Below are 18,155 nucleotides of genomic sequence, written 5' to 3'. Positions count from 1 at the left end.
GGCTAAACGTATAAATAATTTTTAAGTAATATTTTTGTATGTTTAGATGTTTCATGTTCAGTGTTGAATAAAGCCTGTTTGTGTGTTTTGCAGTGAGACCTTCTCTTTCATGCTGACCGGAGAAGACGGAAGTCGGCGTTTCGGATACTGCCGGCGGCTCCTGGTAAGCTCCGCCCCCTCTTTCACCCGGTCCTTTTCTCTTTCAGTTCTCTGTTTGTCTGCAAGCATCTGCAAAGTTTGCATTTCTTATGCTTCTAAAGATATATGTATGAGTTTGTGTGTGTGTGAGTGTGTGTGTGTGTGTGTGTGTGTGCGTGTTTAGCATCCACAGGCATCATAATTACAGGGTGAGCCCATGAATGGAGTTTAAATGAGGTTTGCTCACCCACTTCAATACGAGCTCTCTCTGTATCTCACTCCTTTATCTTTTTATTTTTGTTTAAACGGGAGCGACTGCTCGTAAAAACACGCCTGCCCCCCGTTTAATGACATTTCATCAAGAGAAGAGAGAGAAAGAGAGAGAGAGAGAGAGAGAGAGAGAGAGAGAGAGAGAGAGAGAGAGAGAGAGAGAGAGAGAGGGTTGAAAATGGTGTCAGTGTACACTGGTATGAAGTAAATGAATGTGATGTAAGAGGAATAAAACACTGTGCTAAGATAAACAGCACCCGGTTGTGAATTATTTTTCTAACACAGCACATTCCCAAGTGTTTTATTTCCCACATGGCTCTTTAGTAATGTGTGTGTCATTTAGTTTTAAGCATGAAAAGGTATTTTATTAGATAAATCAGTCTCACTTGTTTGTCTGGGAATCGATCAGATAAGACTTTGGATAATAAATGAAATTAAAGCGCTGTCTCTTTGGCTCTGTGTAGCATGTGGATCGCTTGATGATTTCTGTTTTTGTTTTGGTGTTACATGTTTTTTTGACGATAGGAGGAAGTCCAGGGGCTGGCACGGGTGGGGGTGGGGGTGGGGGTGGTGTTGTTTGGGGGGTTGGGGGGGGGGGTGGACATTCCTGAGGATTTCAGCTCAGCTCCACATTCTCCAGTTAACTATCCATTTCTGAAAAGCCAGCAGGGGAGAAATGCAGAAATGCATGCCTAATATGGACATTTGGAACAGAGAATTCTGTGTGTGTGTGTTTAGAGACAATTCTTTTCTTTTCTTTTTTACCCACCTCACAGTGTTTGGTGAAAGACTGGGTTGTGATTACGCACTGAGTCGTGTAAAGGACTGTGGGAATGCACCTGTTGTTTAGAATAGAGGACATTCCTGGATAAATACCTGATTTCTTCCAGTGTCGCACCTTTGAATCGTATTTAACCAGGAAGAACGTTTAAACAAGATTTCTCTAAAGGCGTCTAAATAAAAGCAGTATTTGAAATATTTACAGGTCAACAGAGTTTTCTCCAATTATTGTTTATTTATGCCAATAAGGCAAATAAGTTTATGCATCAATTTGAATACTTCATAAAAAAACAGATCGTCTAATCTTTTGATTTTGTAATAAATAGTGTTTATTGCACTGTGACTCTCAAGAGAAAAGAATTTTACAAAATACTTAGAAATTTCTTTCGAATGGTTTATTTAAAAAAAATCATGACATGCATTTATGTCCAAAGATTAACAGCTATGAACATTATGAAAATCTAATACACTTGTAATTCAGGACAGGAACGAACACGTAAGTGTCAAGCGTGTTTACACTCAGTGATTTATTAAGGAATACATTTTTTTGTTATTGTGAAGTAGGTGGCGTTTAAAACTTTTGCCCACTTCTCAATCATGCCCAGATTTCCTTTATAAAGAGAGGAAATAAACAAAAAGCACTAAAATAAACAATTATTCCCCATAAGTGTGGAAATGATAGTGAACGCGTGTTTGTATTGTTACGCTCTTTGCTGATTCGTGTGTTTGATTTTCATCTCCGTGCAGCCGAGCGGGAAAGGCCAGCGTCTTCCGGAGGTGTATTGTGTCATCAGCAGGTTGGGGTGTTTTGACCTGTTCTCTAAGGTGAGCTCAAACTTGCTCTTGATCTACTCAGAACTCCTCCTTTCTCACCCAGACACTCCTTCATCTGTACTCCTATGGGTCCAGGCCTCATTTCTCTGGCAGTAACTCTGTCTGCATTCTAGGTCAAATTCAGATATCATCGTTGTTGCCCATGAGAAACATAAACAACAGAATTGTGTGTACCTTGTTGATCAATTTTCTGTGTATTATATACTTAATATCATGGGATTATGTGCAGTCTGATAATCTGCTAATATTCTATTTATAATCTGCTGTTAATCCACTAATAATCTAGAATTTATCCAGTAAAAATAAAATATTAAACTACTAATAACACAGTATCAGTAGAAGAATGCTAAAGATGGCGCCGGCAGGAAGAAAGAAAAGAGAAAGGCCAAGGAGGAGGTTTATAGATGTGGTGAGGGAAGACATGCAGGTAGTTGGTTTGAAAGAGGCAGATGTAGAGGACAGGGTGGTATGGAGACGGATAATACGCTGTGGCAAACCCCTAACGGGAGCAGCCGAAAGAAGAAGAAGAATCTACTAATAACACAGTATTGATATACTGATATTCTGGTATTGTTTTCCTAATAATCTGCTAATAATCTTTAATAATTATTTTATAACCAACGAATAAACCATTAATAATCCATTTATAATCCACTATTAATTTAACTGAGAGCTCAATCACAATAATTCCCAATTTCTACCTGTTAATCCACTTTAAATGAATTATGAGGTTTTCCGCGGAAGATGCAGGAGAGAAGGTGGAACACCAAAGAAACATTAAAGCATTAATTTCCTCCTAGTTATTCCTCTATATACACTGACTTTACATATCAGAAATATTAGAATATGACTAATGGTGTTATAGTTATTTTCAAGAACCATCACATTGTTAGTCCTGAATGTCAGGGAAATATAGAGCCCTAAGCCAGTAGGATCACGAACCCCCTCTTCATGCTGTGTTTTTAATAATCACACCCAGATGATGTTTTGCCGAGACAGAATTATTTAAAACTCATTAAAACACAAACTGCATGATTAATAAGCTGAACACACTGACCGGACTCTCACACTTCCTTGTTGTCATGGTAATGTATACATTATTATATGTATTACTGCATTCCCTGTATTACTGCATTCCCAAAGCTTTTTTTTTTTAGCATTATAGTTTTATTTAAAGCGATGAGTAAAATAGGCATATGACTGAAAAAGAGTCAATAAAATGTGATGTTGCAATGCCACAATCTGGATGCAATTCCTTGCACATGTTCAACCGCATGGATGCTTTTTTTCCCCCCAGATCCTTGATGAAGTAGAGAAGAGAAGAGGAATCTCAGCTGCTCTGGTCTACCCCTTCATGCGGAGTCTGATGGAATCACCGTTTCCTGCCCCCGGAAAAAACATCAAAGTCAAAACCTTCCTGCCTGGTGCAGGCAACGAGGTCTGATTATTACGTCTTATATTCATATACATACATATTACTGTAATATGAACATGGAATAGTTATTATTATGAATAAGGAACTAACAATGTCTGGTTCTCTGGGAAAAGGAATCTAATGCAAGAGTGATTTTAATGCATGAACCCAAATTGAAAAAAAAAGAAAAGAAAAAGGCTTTGTCATGCATGTTCTTTTGTATTTCAAGATGCAATGAATGATAACAGTGATTACACACATCTTTGCAAATGAGCTGTTGCTGTAGAAACGATTATAAACAAATCTGTGAATTGCAGCTGCACTACAGTCCGAGCTGCTGTGTTTCTGTGGGGTCTTAAAAAGTTTAAAAAAACTTTAAGTTTGCTGTTTTAGGTTGTAAATAATTTGAAACAGGTCTTAATTCTTCTATGTCCATGTAACGCTCCTTTTATAGAAATGCAAATAGAGTGCCATGGTGTAAACCTGTTCATAAATAATGTTTTCCGATTTTGTGCTTTTTACGTGTTATAAAAATGTAACTTTTTCTCAGGTTATGGAGTTGAGGAGGCCGATGGACTCGAGGTTGGAGCATGTGGATTTCGAAAGCCTCTTCAGCTGTCTGAGTGTGAGACAGGTAGTGTGTGTGTTCGCCTCGCTGCTGCTGGAGCGCCGAGTCATCTTTGTGGCCGATAAACTCAGGTGAGACATCTTTAAACTGACCTTGATCACCTTAATGCAGAATGGTTGATAAGTTTGTGTCATTTGGCGATATTCTGCAGAACAGCCTGCGTTTTTCCTGACGGTCACTTCACACTAAACATGGTCATATAACGCTGGAAACACCCCGAACTGTGGGTGTCTGTAAGCTTGGAACAGATGTTGTCACTTCACTGATATGCGGACATTTTTCCATGCTTTCGTTTCACACACACACACACACACACACACACACACACACACACACACACACACACACACACACACACACACACAGAAACAGACACACACACACACACACAAACAGACACAGAGAGAGAGAGAGAGAGAGAGAGAGAGAGAGAGAGAGAGAAGAGCAGCTTCCAACTCACAATGTCAATATTTAAAAATCTGAAAAGAAATCTAACTCTGTGGGAATGGTGCAGCAGATAGCAAGAAGATAACTGCAGTGTGGAGGTTTATCTTGTGAGATGCATGTAACCATAAAAACAGGTCTCCTACTTTGTCTCCTGTATGTCAAACTTGAACGCAGAACACAATCCTTAATAAAATGCACACACAAAATAAAAGCACTTTAAATTAAATCACACAACAACACTGAATGCGAATCTGTGTATCCGACTAGTTACCCAGTCTAGTTAACTTGCGTTGTGTCTGATCTGAACAAAACGACCTTAAACGACCAAGCATGTTCATCGCACATGTACATTAGCCCCGCCCACAAAACGCAATAAAAAGGAAAGATTTAAAGACAGCTGAAAATTATGAAAATGCGCACTAAACCTTCCAATGCAGCTCAGCCACTGCACCACATCAGCCACCATAGATTTACAACATTTTGGATTTTTGGATTGTTTGTTATCTTTTACCTAAACGTTTAGTGCATATGGGAAATCCCACAATGCAATGTCAAGTGTCTACATGATGCACTGCAGCAGGGAGAGAACTTCCATAATGCACTGTTATCTTAATTCCACTACAGTTTGGCTGAGTTGAGGAGTAAATATTCAACCTTAGTCACTCCCTCACTGTCTGAGTGAGACACTGGACTAATCCCCGCTGTCTATGTAGTTTGAGTAAAAGTATTTGTTGTTTTCAGGGCACTGTGAAAGTAATCACAGGACACATCACAGAACCACACCCGCTGTAGCATCATGATGATCTGGATGTAGAAGTGGGTCAGGTCAGGGGTTTTACCCCCTGGGGGTCTCTGGCCTTCCTCTTACTCCTTCCTCTTTTTCCAAAATGGTCTCAGTAACAGAAATTAGGGAGTGAGTTATTTGTGAAAGTCTAATCTCTACAAATCAGTGACTCGTTTCAATAAACAGCAACGATGGGGGGACCTGGGAAAGGCGGTGTCTGTGAGGGAAAAGAATGTACTTCCTGTATGTGTGTATATATGTGTATGTGTGTATGTGTGTGTGTGTGTGTGTGTGTGTGTGTGTGTGGGGGGGGGGGGGTTCTTGCCTTATGGAATTGTTTGCTCTAATTAAAAAATAATTAAGATCATTTCATTTTGTAATTGTGGACTCAAACGCAACATAAAATAATAAATTGCGAGATTCAGGAAGATAAACAGGATGATTAATATTTTATTTTAATAATTTAAATAATAAGGTAATTTAATAACATATCACATTTGAAGCTAGCATTTAATATAATGAGAAAAAAAAAAAAAACAGAAAGAAAAAATGATTTCCCGGTTTTCTTCTGTCCTCTCGTTTACTCCTCCCGTTATCATTAAACATGTAGAAAGGTGTTACGAAGAAAGAAAAGAAAAATAAAGCATGGAATTAAGTAAGAGTTTGCCCGGGGCTCTGTTACATAAATGCGTGTGTATCTTGTTCGGTTAGCTCGCTTTGCCGGCGGGCAAAAGTATGTGGACACCGGATCATCACAGTTCTATAAATTACATCATCTGCTTCATTCAGACGCATGTATATTCAGTGCATTTGTGTGTTTAAAGACAGGACAGATTATTCGTTATTGTTTTTACAAGGAAGAGTTTTGGGTTTTGAAAAGAAATAAGCACACGCTCTCTTATTAAGGCTTGAGATTATTTCGTGACAGTGAGAAAGCACCTGGACAGGTAGGATGAGGTCCAGTTTTTAGTCTGAGGAATGTACAGTATATAGAACTGTATTTCTCTCTTTCCCACATCACTTATATATAAAACCAGAGCATTTCCTGGGAATAAACAACTCAGCTTACTCCCAGGATTCCTCGCCATTGGATATACAGCATGTCCGTGCTCTGTAATGTAAAACCCACAGAGAAACTCTTTCCATGTTAGGAACATATCTGATACTGATTGGAAGAGATTTCTGGACATACAGTCCTCTGCATGGGTTTTAGGCTAATGTAAAAAAAAATGCTGTAAAGTAAAAAAATCTTCACCTTTAAAACCCCACCTACATCATTTTAGTACACTGATGGCATTAGTTTTTATTTTAACTGTTTGTATATGTGCCTTTTTACATCAGACTCCTCCACATGGAATATAAACAGGTCTGTGTAGTTCTCCCTTAACTACGGTCTTAAGATCACAAGCACGCAGTGAGTGTGTGAGCTGTTAGACAGGAAATAAAACTCGCTCCCGAAGCAGCAAATCCTATGCCTCATATGGATTTTATTATTGAACTGGATTTTGTTGAATGACTTGCTCCAGCTTTTCTCCTCATGTCTCTCTTTCTTTAGAAAAAAATGCACAAGGTGGCAGGAAAGGGTTAACCATGAGGGCTGGTTTTGATCTTCCTGCATGGTGGAAATGGCTTTCTCTGGCTCTGGTTCATCATTAGGGGCAGAACGTGGGGGTTGTACTTTTATTATTAGAATTGTTTTTTAGTTGTTGTTGTTGTTGTTTTAAAGCATGTAGCATGATCATTTCCTGTTACTTTGAGCAGAAGGTGCACTACTGGGAAGTTAACAGTCAAACAGCTCCACACAAGCGCAGACATTTTTTGCGTTTTAAACCGTACTCATGCGGATGTTTTATGTCCCGTGGCGCAGTGCAGCGTGGTAGAGCATGTGAAAACACATGATAAATGAATCCTACAAGATCCAGCTGAACTCACAGACTTTTTTAGCTCGGAGCAAAACATCTGATAAACTCATTAACTCTGTGAAAACACTTTCAGAAATTCTCTACGTGGTCCTCAGAAGAGCTGCTGAAGAGCTCGAGCCCCCACATAGCTTAATAAACATGACACGTGAGAATGCCGTTTAATTCGTTCTAGTATAGTATATAAAAGTTATAATTACTGTAAACGTGGGCAGTCAGTAAATAAAACACAGTGAAGAACCTTTTGCTCTCACATTTCTTATTCTTTTAGCAAATAAACAAGAATATGTTTCTTGAAAAACAAGGCAAAATAATTACAATTATAATTATAGTTCTTATTGTTATCATTAATATTATGACAAATAATATATATTAAAAAAATGGCATTTAAAAATGTAAAAATTTTATAATATTGAGTATAAACACATTGAGATAAGAAATAATTATATGGTTACAAATCTTTTGAAAAGTCCTAATAATAATAATAATAATAATAATAATAATAATAATAATAATAATAACTATAATGATAGTTGTTATAATTGTATTTATTTATTTGTTTGTTTGTTTGTTTGTTTGTTTGTTTGTTTGTTTTTGGCTACTGAAAAAATAAAATGAAACACAAACAAAATAAAAATAACCATAAACTGAACAAAAAATTGCTGATAATTAGCTGATTATTAGATTATAATATTTATACTAAAGAATCTTTTCTTTAGGCTCAAATCCACAAAACCCAGCTCATGATTTTTCACTAAAAATTACACAGTGTATTGGAGAAACCAAAATTGATTTTCCTCATGAACACCATCATAAACAACATATTGACATGTATCCTTAATCTTTGATATAGTTCAGGCTTGCAGTTGTAGAGTCTGGGTCATAGCCTCTCCCCTGTCCCCTCTCTCTCTCTCTCTCTCTCTCTCTCTCTCTCTCTCTCTCTCTCTCTCTCTCTCCCTCTCTCTCTCTCTCTCTCTCTATCTCTCTCTCTCACTTTTTCTCTCTCTCTATACCTCTCTCTCTTTCTTTGTCGTCCCGCTTTCTCTGTCTCTCTCACTAATTAGCGTTTCTTTCTGACAGTCTGTCGTTTCCTCTAAGTAAAATAAACCTCACCTGAATCTGTTCCCACACTGGTTTGCATGCATATGTTTCAGTTTCGAGGTATAGGTATGACGGTGTGAAATTCTAGCATCTAAAACTCTATTGGTTTTGCCCCGTGGCTACATTTTTAAAACATGTCTCTCTTCACTCTCCACTCCCTCGTTCGGTCTGAAAGGTAGACACAACCCAGCGTGATTAACGAGCTGTGATATTGAACGTTCGAAGGCTAATCTGACGTAGCTAATTTGAGGTAAAGAAGCATTTTGTCTCTTTCTCACACACACAATCTCTCTGTAAACAGGAGTGTGAGTAGATAAATCACTCTGCTCGCCTGTGAAAACGTAGCTGTCGAGGGCTTTAATAATCAGAGAGGCTGTTTACATTCCAAATTCGTTCTCCTGCTCTGCTCTGATCTACGAAGACGTTACTAGTTCTGGTTTATTCGCGCAATAAATGGTCATAATGGAGAAATGGGTCAGTCACTGTTAACAACAACCTGGGAATATTTAAACACACTGCGTGACTTCCAGCTGGAAGATCTCACGGCTTACTGTTGACATCAGGCCAGACCGGATTCGTTTTTAAAGACTTCTTTGGACAGATCTCACGTGTTGTGGACCATCGGAGAAACCAGTTGGTTTCTGTTCCCACTTACATTAAAGCAGCTATAAACACTCTTTCCCTTTACCTGTCTCTCTTTATTCTCTTGTAAAAAATGCACAGACGAGTAAACTCTCCTGAATAAACTTTCTAAGAATAGTTACAGCTTCAGCTTTGATTTTTACAAAACTGACACCGGAGACTCCTTCCATAAACATTACATAAATGTCTGTACACGTCCCATTGAACAAGCTGTTGCTATAGAAACAATCAGAACGGGCATGATTAGAGAGAATTAACCAACAATGTTTGACCAATCACGAGGTAGAATTTTGATTGTACACTTTTCTGGCCACAAGCTTCAGCAGCTTCATTTCACAGGAAAAAGCAAATGTTTTATTCTGTAACTTGCTAAAATAATTGTGTTTACGTTTACGTCCCAGATGTCATTATTGTCTCTCTTCTTAGTGTGTCTTAGATAAAGCACAGTGAGACACATTTTTCTTTTTTCACATTTCTCTGTGTTCTTGATAACCGGCTTGGTGACCTTCAACAAGAAAAATGTGAACCCAAGTGCGTTCCTCAGCCTTAAAAAAAATATATTGTCAGAAAATATGTTTGGCTCGTGTTTGTGCTCAATGCTGCAGAAATTTTTACTCCTGATGATAAATGGAATTGCTGTAAAGTATCGCATCTAACATCAGCCATCGTCTAAACCAAACTTCCTCAGTGTCTGATCACTCTGTCCTGCTTCTAATCACAGATTCCACAGTCTTCTCTAGAGCCAGGATCTAGGAACTGGAATATCTGGGCTTTCCATAGTGGTGTCTATTACAGGATTATTGGTGTGTCTGTGTGTGTGTGGGTGTGTTTGTGTGAGTGTGTGAATGTTTGTGTGTCACGCTCAGATTTAGGTGATTTAATTGTGTGTGTTTGTGTGTGTGTGTGTGTGTGTGTGTGGTGTTTTTATCCACAGTGTTCTGTCCAGTTGTGTACATGCTGTGGTGGCTCTGCTTTACCCGTTTTCATGGCAGCACACCTTCATCCCTGTTCTTCCCTCCGCCATGGTGGACATCGTGTGCTGCCCGACTCCGTTTCTGGTGGGAATCCTGTCCAGCTCACTGCCCAAACTCAAGGAACTACCAGTGGAGGAAGTAATGCTAACACTAACACATTCACACTTTCACACTTTTTCTCTCTCTCTCTCTCTCTCTCTCTCTCTCTCGCTCTCGCTCTCTCTCTCTCTCTCTCTCTCTCTCTCTCTCTCTCTCTCTCTCTCTCTCTCTCTCTCTCTCTCTCTCTCTCTCTCACACACACACACACACACACACACACACACACACACACACACTAAGAACACCTAAACCCTAAAACTAGAGGAACCTAAGCTCTGTTAATACAGTGGGGAAACTTGGATTACACACATTTACACAAACCTTACACTGATTTTGTATATTTAAGCATGACTCAGGACTGTTTTTCTGCAACCATAGAAACTATTTTTTTTTTCAGAGTAAAACTTTATCAGTTGTGAGTTAATTAATCATTATTCAAAGCAGTTAACAGTTTGGTAAAGAATGTATTACACAGAAAAGACTAATTTTATATATGTACTATATGGACAAAGGTTTGTGGACACCTGCCCATAAGATTCTTATATGCTTTTTTTTTAACATTGCATTCTACATTTAGTCCCAATTTTCTGGAGAATAACCTCTACTCTTCCGAGAAGATGTTCCACTGGATTTTGGAGCGTGCCTGTGGAGATTTGTGCTCATTCAGCCACAAGGGTGTTAGTAATGGCATGTAGTGTGAGGAGGCCTGGGGTGCAGTCAGCGTTCAGTTCATCCCAAAGGTGTTCAGTAGGGAGGAGGTCAGAGCTCTATAGCAGACCACTCAAGATCTTCCACTCCAACTCATGTAAAGCATATCTTATTGTAACTGACTTTGTGCACAGGGACATTGTCATGCTGTAACTAGTTCTAGTTTAAGTGAAGGGAACATTTTAAGTGTAATTGTATATGGTTAATCATCTCTGAGTTTAGTAATTAAGCTCTCTTCCAGGTTTTAGATGTAGATCACTACCTAGTGAATAGATCACATTGACTCAGCGAATCAGTGAGTCAGTGAAAACGCCTCTCTTATCCCATCTCATGTTGCAGTCTGTTTTTTTTTTTTTTTTTCTAGTCAGGCTTGTGGTTTTCCGCATATCTACCGAGCGCTCAGATAAGATCGACGATTCATCAGCACCAAAACAGAAAGCTGAGGGAAAACGGATTGTTTATTCAAACTCCAAAACACAAGACACTCGCTTTTTGCTCACCACTGTTTCTCATCCCGCTCTGAAGTACACGTGTACAAAAATAAATTAGAAATGCGGTGTAAAGCTGGTTCACAAAAACACACCCTCACCTAATCCCGTACACACCTCGGCATGTTCCAACACGAGCATCCGTTTAGCCTGGGAACACAATGTAGACACGGAGATACCTTTATATCATCATAAATCTCAGTCTCACACACCCTCTCACAGCCACACCCCAACTCAGCCATGCCCAGCAATCTCCTGTTTACTAATCATACTCACTTGTTGCTCATTACCTCCTCAGTTTCCTGTATGAATGTCTTTTCCTGACCCGCATCTGGTGCAAAACTGTCCTGAAGGGGGCATGAACACAAAATATAGGATGTAAAGCACCTAAAAACCAATGTTCAGTACAGTGACTCTTTTTGTAAGTTACATTATTACAGGCTAGTTTTATGACAGTGGTCACGAAGGATGATATGGATGCAGTTCAAAAATGAATACATTTTAATATATGCAAATGATGTTTTCAATGATACAATGATTTTTAAACAATTAGCTATCAAGTCATTTTTGCACATTCGTACAACAGATTCTGCTACAAACAACACAACCATTACAACACCACCACCACCACCATATATAGCTCGACGTAGCCTTTCACACCAATGCAGGCACACGTTTTACAAAATATGAGTCAGTACATGTGCGTGAATATGAACGATTCGTTTACATAAAAGATTTGCTTAAAAACACTGATTTGTTGCCAAACAAAACATCAGTACAAATCTTTTTTACCTTTTTCATTACTCAGCTTGTCTATATAGATCTGTGCGTGTTTCGTTTGGTTCTCTATGTTGGTGTTGGTAAAATCATATAGCGTACAAACACTTTGCTATACAGCTGCGTGTTATGCAATCATGCTAGATGAGATTTTCTCTGACGTGCCCCCAATGCAGAGGATCGAGAAGGAATTTAAATACGGTCGTGACGACACTCGATAAGATTTGCACTGTATGAATTGGCCTTTGCTCAAATAAACTGGCTGGCTGTTGACCTTAAAAAAAAAAAAAAAACTGTGCAGATTTATCTTTCACAGCTTTTCCATCAAGGAAAACGAAACTCTTTGCCCAGAACGAAAGCCAAAGTGTTCTGTGTACAAATCTGTCAGTTAGTATCAGCTTCCTAAAAACTCTTCACATCTCATCTGAGGGGAAAGATCTCACACTCTGAGCACATTTACACACTGACAACAACAAGCAGCTCGGAGCAAAGCACACACTAAACGTATAAATACAAAAAAAAATTGCTGGAAAAGACTCAATAATAAATACCTACGTAGTGTATAATCACAAGGAAAACAATAACCGGTGTGAATTATCACACCACAAGGAGTCATCTCCTTTCAAGAACCTTTTTTTGGAAATGGTTCTAGGTATAAATAATAAACAGTATATATTTTTTACTGCCATTATCCACATACACTCTATGAACAAGCATTTTTGGACACCTGAATATAAGATTCTTGTGGTTTTTTTTAACATCCCCTTCCATAATTAGTCCCTATTTACTGCTATGATATCCTCGCCTCTAAATCTTTCTGGGATGATGTATCACTAGATTTTGGAGTGTGTTTGAGAGGTTTTGTGCTCATTCAGACACAAGGGTGCTAGTAAAGTCAGGTACTGATGTAGAGTGAGGAGGCCTGGGCTGCAGTCAGCGTTTCAATTCATCCCAGAGGTGTTAAATCGGGTTGAGTTCAGAGCTCTATAAGAAGCCTCTCGAGATCTTCCACTCCAAACCATGTAAACCAAATATTCATAGGGGTGGATCAAGTGAACAGAAAAGTTTCATGCTACCACATTTAAAGTCATTTTATACAATTGTGTGCCTTCAACTTTGTGGTAACAGTTTGGGGAAGAACCACATATGGCTGGAAAGGTCCCTATACATTTGTCCATATATCTGTACATATCCATATATATCCATATATCTATACATATTGTCCATATCTTCATAGGTTCATTAGGGCTTATAAATAAGGGTTCTTACCTTCCTAAAGGGGTTTTATTATTTTCTGAAAACCATTGACTTGTACACAAAAACTTAAAAGAAGGTTTTAGTAAATCTTTTTTGTTAATGTGCACAGCGTGATTGTGAAATGTGCTGAAAAGATGGAATCCTGCGATTTGGCTCAAGTATGAAGTCCAGCTGAGGTTTTGACCCTTTTTAGTACAAACATGTTGTGTACTCGAGCAGCACTTTTAGAAACTCGTCACTTTAACATCAGAGGATTTTAATTAGCTGTCAGATTCCATCTGTTGCAAAACAGGCGCTTGAGCTGTTCCGACCTGATGCAGTTCCCATCATAAACACAAAATGTTTCATTAGATTAAAAGATCTGCGCATGTAACCATGTTTATTGTCGTGTGTTGTTGCTTTTTTTTTTCAGGCTTTGATGGTTCATCTAGGTACAGATCGCTTCATCAGACAGGTGTGCATGTGTAAATATCACAACAAATTTACATACAGTTTGTTGATTTGCATTTAATAGTATCTCACACACACACACACACACACACACACACACACACACACACACACACACACACACCACACACCACACACCACACATACACACACTCACACACAAGTGACTTTTGTCAAATTCAGTGCCATTCGAAAGACGTTAATAAATATGGATGGTGTGATTGTGCAGCTGGACGATGAGGCTTCACTTCTACCCCGCAAGCTTCAGGCTGCTCTGGAGCAAGCACTGGAGCAGAGGAACCACATCATCAATCAGGACTCGGACAGCGAGTCAGATGACGGTAAGTAAGACAAACAGAAGCAACAGCTTTAATCATATCTGTTTAAACAAATATGGAATTAAAATTGACATACCCTTTAATTCTTTAACTTTTTTTTTCAAATATTTGCTACATTATAAGCTAATATTTTATATATTCTTTTCATAATCAGTTTCCCAAATGATTCCTAATGCACGATTCTTTGTAAATTCTTTATATAAATTTTTTTTTTAATTCAATTTAGACATTTTTTAATTAACAGAAAACAGTGCCATAGTCACGTTAATAATTTAATAAAATATTAAATATTCATACAGTAATGAAAATACCACCATCATTTATGGTTAAATTTAATTAAAATATATTGTGTAATAGTAAAAATTTATAATTAATTATCTTTTTTTATTCATGGAAATTTTTTGTAATTATTTCGAGTTAATTATTAGTGATTTGTGATAGAAGAGTATCTGAAAGAGTGAAAGGGAAAGTTTATAGGACTGTGGTGAGAACTGTGATGTTTGGTTTAGAGACAGTGGCATTGAGTAAAAGACAGGAGCTGGAGCTGAAGGTAGCAGAGCTGAAGATGTTGAGATTCTCATTGGGGGTGACGACGATGGACAGGATTAGAAATTAGATTATTAGAGGGACAGCGCATGTAGGACGTTTTGCACAAACCTTTTTGATTACATTTTGTTAATTACAAGGTAAACTCCTGTACTCAGTTCTCTCTTACGTGCTGCACTGTGTAATATACAGTAGGATTACTGGCAGTTTTGTGCATTTGTCCTTCACTGTCTTGTATTGGTCTGTCTTGCACTGTTTGCACCAGGTTGCACACGATGCACTTTATGTGGCGAGGACACTTACTAGTCCTCAGCTCTGCGTTTTCGGTTATGTAGCTCTATATTGGTAAATGTAGCTCCATGGTTCTGGAGGAACGTTGTCTCATTTCGCTGACGGATAATGGGAGCAGCTGAAAGAAGAAGAAGTGATTCAATTGGATATTTTTATTTTATTTTTATTATTTTTTGTGGGTGTGGTTTTGTGGTGTGGTTCCTTGGGGTTGATGCAGTACTTAAGCTCTTCCAGTTTAAAACAGCTGTATACTGTATAACAGGTCAAAGTAACTGGAAATAACTTTTATGTTAAATCGGCTATATATAACGTTAAGGTTAAAGTAACTGTAAATAACTTTCATGTTACTTTCGAAAACATGTTAAAGTAACTATATCACTTTCATGTTAAAATGGGGCTATATCACTTTCAGGTTAAAGCAGCTGTAAATATCTTTCAGGTTAAAGCATCTGTATGTGACATTTTAAACTTTTATTAATTAAATGAATAGCATTATGGCAGCAGTGCAGAAATAATACACTGCTGAAACTTGGCGCATAAAAAAAGCATCCAGTCAGTAAAAACAGCATCATGCTGATGTTCATTATTAGAGCTTCAGTCACTAAATAACATTACATTTTAGAAAGATCACAGGATAAATACTGCTGCTTTAAATGAAAAAAAAAAAAAACAACAACTTCATATATATATATTTAAATGGTTTAAATGGTTTCTCACATTTTATAGTATGTAAACTTTATTAAACGTTTGTTTTGGATGTGAACTCTAAAGTCTTATTCTTTTTTTCTACAGAGTGTAACTCATTGAACAGCGTGGTATCCGAGGCCTTCATCCGCTTCTTCCTGGAGACTATCGGACACTATTCTCTCTTTCTGACTCAGGGCGAGAGAGGAGAGCGCGTGTTTCAGCGCGAACCTTTCCGCAAGTCTGTAGCCTCCAAAAGCATCCGCCGCTTCTTGGGAGTCTTCATGGAGTCTCAGATGTTTGCTGGATTTATCCAGGACCGCGAGCTGAGGAAGAGCCGAGCTAAAGGTGAAAGGGATTGTGCTAGAGGACAGGAAATAGGGTTAAATCGTCATCACTGTGTTTGTTTATCTGTAATAAAAACGGGATTGTTCATATGGGGAAAGGAAATGTATTGTGATGTGAATCTTGTTTGGATCATTACTGCCCTCTACTGGTCACCAAAGGGCTGTAGGGATTTTTAAGCAGGATTAAGTGAATGTTTGAGATGTGTGTGTGTGTGTGTGTGTGTGTGTGTGTGTGTGTGTGTGTGTGTGTGTGTGTGTGTGTGTTGTGTTGTAGGTCTGTTTGAGCAGAGAGTGGACCAGTACCTGGAGGAGTTACCCGACACCGAGCAGAGTGGAGTTAATAAGTTTCTCAAAGGACTAGGTGAGGACTTTCTCCCTAATAAGACTAATGCAAATCATTTTACATGTGATGTAACTGGTGTGTGGTTTCATCCACAACATGCTTCTGACACGACTGGAGAGTTAAAAACACACTTTAAAACAGATAATAGAGATTACATGCTTTAAAAGGTGTCAATAGGTGTTGGACTGGAGCTGATCTTTATTCTTTATACTGCACAATATTCGACAAAATAAAAGCCTTTTGTGTGAGGGGTGTAGGGCCGAAAACATCCTCAGAAATAAATGTTTTATTATTCCTCAAATATACAGGAACAAAATATACTATGTGGACAAAAGAATTGAAGTTAAAATTCGGATGTGCTTTTTGAACATCCCATTTCACATTAATTCCCCGTTTACTTTACACACCAGACTTGGGAATGAGCATGTGGAAAATTGGTGCTTATTCAGTGGGAAGTGTGTTAGTAAAGTCAGGCAGTGATGTAGGATGAGGAGACCTGGAGTGCAGTCAGCTTTCCAATTAATCTCAAAGGTCTTCGGTAAGGTTGAGGTCAGAGTTCTATAGCAGGAGATCTTTTAGTCCAACCCATGCAAAGCATACATCTTCATGGAGTTTGCTTTGCTTCGTGCACAGGGGCATTGTCATTGTGTGAATTTCCTACTTGAACGGAAAATGTAATTCTATCACATCCAAAGACATCCTATACAATTGTGTAGCTCCAATTATGTGTTAAGTTTTGGGATAATGCTGGAAAAATCACATAAAGCAGCACATATGGCATGAAGAATCAGCTGTTCGATACTTTTATCCATATAGTAGATTTAATATGAGTGAGTAATCTGTGTCTGAGAGCCAAACTCGCTTTCCTGTGTTTTCAAATCATTATTTGACTTTTAAATGTTATACCTCATCTTAATTTTTATATATATATTTTTTTAGGTAATAAAATGAAGTTTCTCCATAAGAAGAACTGATCGCATGGAACCTGATAAAAACCACTAAGGACATCTTTCCAACACTACATTTGAAGACTTAACACAACTCATATATCTGGCAATGGAATTGACTTGAGCAGTTAAATGTCTTAATGTCTTGTATGTGTGTGTGTGTGTGTGTGTGTGTGTGTGTGTGTGTATATATATATATATATATATATATATATATATATATATATATATATATATATATATATATATATATATATATGTATATATATGACACACATGAATTATGATGTAGCTGACTTTATTCCATTTCTTGGTACTGTGTGTGTGTGTGTGTGTGTGTGTGTGTGTGTGTGTGTAAGAGAGAGAAGGGGAATAAAGACAGTGGAACACAGAATGTGTGTGATTGTTGTGTATGTGTATGTGTGACAGAGAGAGAGAGAGAGTGAGAGTGAGAGAGAGAGAGAGAGAGAGAGATCCCCAGAATAAAAAGTGAACAAATAGAAATCGAGTATGAGGTTGATGTACAGAGATTGTGTAGTATTTAACGCCAAAGTGCATTTTGTACATTTATTAACACTTGAAGTTTCTCGCAGTACTTTGTAAAAAAAAAAACATCAATAAAGTTTTTCAGATTATTCACTGATTTATAGTTGTGTGATATAGTTTATTTTTGATACATCTTTATCATAAAAAAGACCCAAATACAGCCCTCAACTTTTTTGAACTTTAACTTTTTTTAAGTCACTGTGGATAAGGGCATCTGCCAAATGTCATAATTGTTATTATAATGACTTTTCCCTGTGTGTGTGTGTGTGTGTGTGTGTGTGTGTGTGTGTGTGTGTGTGTGTGTGTGTGTGTGTGAGAGAGAGAGAGAGAGAGACATGGTTCTCGCTCCAACACCAATATTTGGCAAATTTGTGACAAAAAAATGGCAAGTGATCCGTTTGCC

At 38.0% G+C, this 18,155-nt stretch overlaps 1 protein-coding gene across 5 annotated transcripts in view; it reads left to right on the top strand.

The window, feature by feature from the left end:
- Positions 1-17,849, top strand: part of dennd2b (DENN domain containing 2B) — a 65,793-nt gene extending 47,944 nt beyond the window's left edge. For all 5 annotated transcript variants that reach the window (XM_083558436.1, XM_083558439.1, XM_083558435.1 and 2 more), the window contains 10 exons: positions 94-163; positions 1,936-2,013; positions 3,320-3,460; positions 3,987-4,135; positions 9,892-10,069; positions 13,673-13,714; positions 13,940-14,051; positions 15,678-15,917; positions 16,191-16,277; positions 17,199-17,849. In XM_083558436.1, coding sequence (XP_083414562.1) covers positions 94-163; positions 1,936-2,013; positions 3,320-3,460; positions 3,987-4,135; positions 9,892-10,069; positions 13,673-13,714; positions 13,940-14,051; positions 15,678-15,917; positions 16,191-16,277; positions 17,199-17,233 — 1,132 coding nt within the window. In that variant the 3' untranslated portion in view covers positions 17,234-17,849. The remainder of the gene's footprint in view (positions 1-93; positions 164-1,935; positions 2,014-3,319; positions 3,461-3,986; positions 4,136-9,891; positions 10,070-13,672; positions 13,715-13,939; positions 14,052-15,677; positions 15,918-16,190; positions 16,278-17,198) is intronic.
- The last annotated feature ends 306 nt before the right edge of the window (positions 17,850-18,155 follow it).

Source organism: Silurus aristotelis (assembly GCF_946808225.1).
Source record: "Silurus aristotelis genome assembly, chromosome: 13".
NCBI lineage: Eukaryota > Metazoa > Chordata > Actinopteri > Siluriformes > Siluridae > Silurus > Silurus aristotelis.
Note: the sequence above shows the minus strand (reverse complement) of the source record. Positions and strands in the feature narration are given on the sequence as shown.